The sequence below is a fragment of the Macadamia integrifolia genome, chromosome 7 (genome assembly GCF_013358625.1).
Source record: "Macadamia integrifolia cultivar HAES 741 chromosome 7, SCU_Mint_v3, whole genome shotgun sequence".
Taxonomy (NCBI): Eukaryota; Viridiplantae; Streptophyta; class Magnoliopsida; order Proteales; family Proteaceae; genus Macadamia; species Macadamia integrifolia.
In genome coordinates this window covers 12,098,215-12,103,148 of record NC_056563.1, presented here as the reverse complement: position 1 = coordinate 12,103,148, position 4,934 = coordinate 12,098,215, and the positions used below count along the sequence as shown (strand labels likewise).

The following is a 4,934-nucleotide window of genomic DNA, read 5'->3' as shown; positions in this document are numbered from 1 at the left end:
TTTTTTTTTTTTTTTTTTTTTTTTTCTTGTTAACCAAGGTGTCCGAGCCAGCTTACGCATACCCCGACTAATCCTCAGGGAGACTAGCACAGCAACCCACCATCATGATCTCCACTTAAATCGTAGATGCACAGATGGAGAATCGAACCTGCAGAGACCGTGCGCCTAATCCACACAATCCCTAATTCGCCCTAAACCATCTGGACAATACATAGGTGGGTATAAAATAAATAAGAAAATACACACACACACACTCACACAATGCATACGACAGGGTTCAATCCCACGACCTCCTCCCCTGGGTGCCGGCTCCACATCTTCTCATCCATAGTCATTGACAGGATGATTACAAATATTGGATAAGATCCTAGAGGGTAGGAGAGAGAAAATATTTGGACCCAAGACTTAAGGGTCCGGCAGCCAAAATATGTTTTAACTAAGAAACCACATGATAAGACCAAGTGCCACTCGGTCTCTATTTTCTTAGAACAAAAAATAATAAGGATTAACAGAGAGGAAGAGTACAATTTACTCTTAACCGGCAAAGCCCCAACAAGCATTTTCCACAAAAACATTCAAAATTTGGCGTGAATATTTAAATGCCACACGAAACCCCAAACCTTCCTAGAGCATTGTCTAGAGATCCAACCAACTTGATTCTTGGTTACCCATTTAATAGCAATCTTTGTGGACAAAGTACCAGTTTTACAAGAAGGGTAGAACAAATAATCATTCAAAGGAGTTAAATCAATAACCTCAAGAAGGTAACCGAGTTGGCAAGGGATCTTCGCCTCAAAAAGCGTGTGGTTTTGAGTTTGATTCCTCTTATCTCTTTGGGACCACTCATACGGGGTGTTTGGTGCTTTTCACTGCTTTCGATAAAAATTAAATGATTCATCCAATCCCCATATGGCTCATTCCATGTGTTTGTGGGGTCAGTATGAAGCCGCAAGACTAGTTAGGCCAAAGACTAAAATACCCATCGTTAGTGGAAAAAAAAATTTTAACTCAAAGATATACGAAGACTAACATTCATGATGAATTTAAGAAATAAAGATTGGACAAGGGTAACATTCCATCTACCATTCACAATCAAGTCATTAACCTAGTTAAATTCAGATCTCACATAACAATTAGATGGAACACTAAAATTGTCAATGTAAGGGTGTTGCCTCCCAGAACCATCCTCTCCAAAAACTTGAGTTAATTGAATCCAACTCCAACCTATGACATATTTTATTGAGGATAAAACAAGACATACAGTAAGTGGGAATGGCACACAACACTTCCTTGACCAAATAACCCTTCCTGCTTGGGACAAGAATGGAATCTTCCTTCCAACCCAAACTTTTGTCTCCACTCTTCCAACAAGGCCTTGGAATTTTTCTTTTAAAGAACAATAGAGTGTCAAGGTAAATTATCGCATCCTCTCCAATGATGCTAATCCAAAATTACAAAAGACAAATTCCGATCAGGTCTTTACAGGCTTGTGATGAAGGCCTTCACTGTCTCTCTCTTAATTGCATTATTCCATGGACTTAGTAGGATCCATGTATTCATCACAGGCTTGTACGAAATGTTTTCGTACAAAAACTTGATCTGCTCTCGCAAAAGACCATATTCCTAATTTAATCACCTATAGAACACCACTCTTCTTAAAAATAATTTATTTGTTACCCGAAAATGTCTTGAAAAAGATTCAAAATAGCATGCAAAGTGGAAATATCATAACAAGATCAAGTATGGTGCACCAAATAGGTCTTAGATATAATGTTTTTATTTCCTTCTTTATTGTATGGACTATATATTATCCATTAGAAGGGTACGCTTACACACAGCCAGGAATCTCATGACACTTGAGAAATTAGAAGCTGGATTTGGGAAGAAGATGAAGGGGAATTTTCTTGTGGAGTGCAGTCCCAGGAGCTTCAGTCATATCCATATCTTCCTTCTTAGTATTCTCAGGTAACTCCCAATTAAACCAGTAGAGGAGATTGGCCAGAATTAACTTAGTAGATGCCATTCCAAATGAAATTCCAGGGCAACCCCTTTGTCCAGCTCCAAAGGGGAGGTATTCATAGTCATGACCTAGAAAATCAATTGGGGAATTGAGAAATCTCTCTGGAATAAATTCTTGTGGATTACTCCAATGCTTTGAGTCCCTATGAATTGCCCAGACATTAATAAAAACTCTTGTTCTTGGAGGGATGTTATAACCTTCTATAATGGTTTCGAAACTAGCCTCTCGAGGAACCAGCAGTGGAGAAGGAGGATGTAGTCTTAGGCTCTCCTTAATAACACAGTGCATGTACTCTAGTTGATAGATATCATCTTCTTCAACCTTGGATTTCTTCGCCATAACCCTTCTTACCTCTTCTTGAACTTTCATCATCTTATTGGAATTCTTTATTAGCTCCGCCATTGCCCATTCCACAGTCGTAGCAGTTGTATCAGTTCCAGCAACTAGCATGTCCTACAAATTAGAGCAAAAAAATAGATGGAACACATTGCAGAAAACGAATACCTACAAGAAATGAATGAAAATCACAAACAGATAATGGCACAGTCACACACAAGGATTTACGTGGTTTGGAAAGATAAGATCTACTTCACTATCAATGAAAAATAGGGTTATAACTGCTCATTCTCGCACCTCTCTCAAATCACAGAGAATAACTTCACTACAAAATCTGAGCAACATTAATATATAGCTACAGTTTATAGAAATACCAAAATAAACCTTAAATTTTTTCTCGGGAGAAGCCACCCCTGCCATGCACCTGAAAGTTCATCAGGCTTTAGTCACAAAGATAACATGTAAGGTGGGATGATTGCTACGGCCCTACATAATCAATCTACCAATCCATGTGACAAAATACAAGATATCGTATCTATCAAATTCACATTTTTATTGGATGCTTAGATAAATTGTTTACGAAGATGCATGAAGTAATTAGAGGTTAGAGAGATACCAAGATAACATGTAAGGTGGGCTGATTGCTACCGCCCTACAGAATCAATCTACAAATTCATGTGACAAAATACAAGACATCGTATCTATCAAATTCACATATTTTACCGAATGCTTCGATAAATTGTTCACGAAGATGCAAGAAGTAATTAGAGGTTAGAGAGATACCAAGATGATTGCTGTGATTTCACCTCGAGTGAAGTGGATGTTGAGCTTTGAATCCTTCTCAGTATTGAGCATAATATCCATGAAGTCTTGTTGATCTAACACATCTTCATCCATTCTGGTAGTGAGATGGTCTTGGATAATTTTATCAAGGAAATCACCCAACTCTTTTGCAGGTCTTTTCATCTTCTTGGCTAAACCAGTGATTACGTCAATCCATCCCAATAAAGGGACGAAATCCCTCAAACTAAACTTTCCAAAGAGAACCACCACCTCCCTTATCAAATTCCTGAGTTTGCTATCATTATCATGGTATGTTCTACCCAAAACAAGCTTGCAGATCAAGCTATTGGCCATGGCAAGTACAAGGTCACCTACATCAATAATGGTTCCTTTTTTATATGACTCAACTATCTTCTCCATCATGATAGAAACTTCTTCTTCCCTCAAAGATTTGAATGACTGGACCTTTGTGATGCTCAGTAGTTCGTTCACACAGATCTTCGTAGCCTGCCTCCAGTACTCTCCATAGGGTGCAAACCCTAAGTTAGTACCACCAAAACAAGTCCCCTTAGCCATGGTCACAAAGGGTCTATATGCAAACACAACATCTTGAGTTGATAAGATCTCTCTAGCCATCTCAGCAGAGGAAACAACCAGAAATGGGACATTTCCTAAGTGTATGTGCATGAGGGGTCCATACTTCTGAGAGAGATCTCTAAGAGAGCGGTGGGGGAGTAGGCCAAGTTGGTGAAAGTTTCCGATGATCGGAAGCCTTGGTGGAGATGGTGGCAGATTTTGTTTCTTTCCAAAAACTCTGCTAAGCTTATTAAAAATAAAGAAAAGTGGGGAGAAGAGAATAGAGAGTACATTGCGACAGGAGAAGAATTCTTCTATTTCTCTATTGAAGTTATGCCCTTGTAAAACTTCTAAAACCATTTTCTTCAACTATTCTGAATGCATTCGTGAGTAGTGTTGTTTCATCGTCCTATTTATTTGATGGGAAAGTATTTTCTGTCAGAGAGCAGCCCCTACGCCCAGATGACGTAAGGACATGTGCCCCAGGAGGGGCACGTTGGTCATTGTGCACCCCCTTTGTCTGTGATGCAAGGGCTGCTCTTGGACAGAAAAATGTCCCTTATTTGATTATCGTTTAATAATTTAATGCTTATTAACTGAAGAATTAAATTATAATTTCCATATTACATCGAGGGCAGTGTCGAACATGTTTATCTATAAATTGTAAATCATTTTATACGACCTTTTGAAGTCTGGGTATAGAGTTATGAGATGAGTTTCTGTAGATTCTAGAGAACAACAGGTAGGTAATGGTTTCTGTAAGTTTCAAAGATGTTCTGTGTCTGCAGGAAGAAGAGCGGTTATTATTACCACTCAGGCTTTGCATGCAGGAGAGAGCGGTTATTATTACCACTCAAGCTTTGAATGCAGGAGAGAGCGATTATGGTCCACGAAAGAAGGGCTTTTCATAGGTGCCAAACGTTTGCCATACATGCAATGTATCTAAATGGGGGCCAAAACTTTGTGGGACTTCAATATTCTCTCACATGAAGTTTCAATCCCTTTCCCAAAACATCTTGGGGGCAAAAGAGAAAATTACTATCACTCCCATATACTTAGCATATGTTTACTAAAACACCTCTCAAGAGTTAAATGCTAATTTCCATATTATATGGTGGACAATGTCAGTCACATTCAGATATGAATTCTAAATCATTTTATATGACCTTTTGAAATCCGGCTTTATACCTCTGATACGGTGGATTCAACAAAACAAGAG

General features: G+C 38.7%; 1 protein-coding gene across 1 annotated transcript; it reads right to left on the bottom strand.

Annotated features, from left to right (window-relative positions):
• Positions 1 to 1,743: 1,743 nt before the first annotated feature.
• On the bottom strand, positions 1,744 to 4,113 carry LOC122084542 (cytochrome P450 71A1-like). Its single transcript, XM_042652853.1, has 2 exons — positions 3,140 to 4,113; positions 1,744 to 2,473 (listed from the first exon to the last, which is right to left on the bottom strand). The coding sequence occupies exons 1-2, from the start codon at positions 4,073 to 4,075 to the stop codon at positions 1,865 to 1,867; spliced, it is 1,545 nt and encodes a 514-aa protein (XP_042508787.1). The 5' UTR covers positions 4,076 to 4,113; the 3' UTR covers positions 1,744 to 1,864.
• Positions 4,114 to 4,934: the final 821 nt, after the last annotated feature.

Excerpts from the sequence above, each read along its gene's own strand:
- LOC122084542 (XM_042652853.1), bottom strand. The coding sequence starts at position 4,075 with ATGGTTTTAGAAGTTTTACAAGGGCATAACTTCAATAGAGAAATAGAA. Across the intron at positions 2,474-3,139 it reads AAATCACAGCAATCATCTTG|GACATGCTAGTTGCTGGAAC; the intron begins GTATCTCTCTAA and ends TCTAATTTGTAG.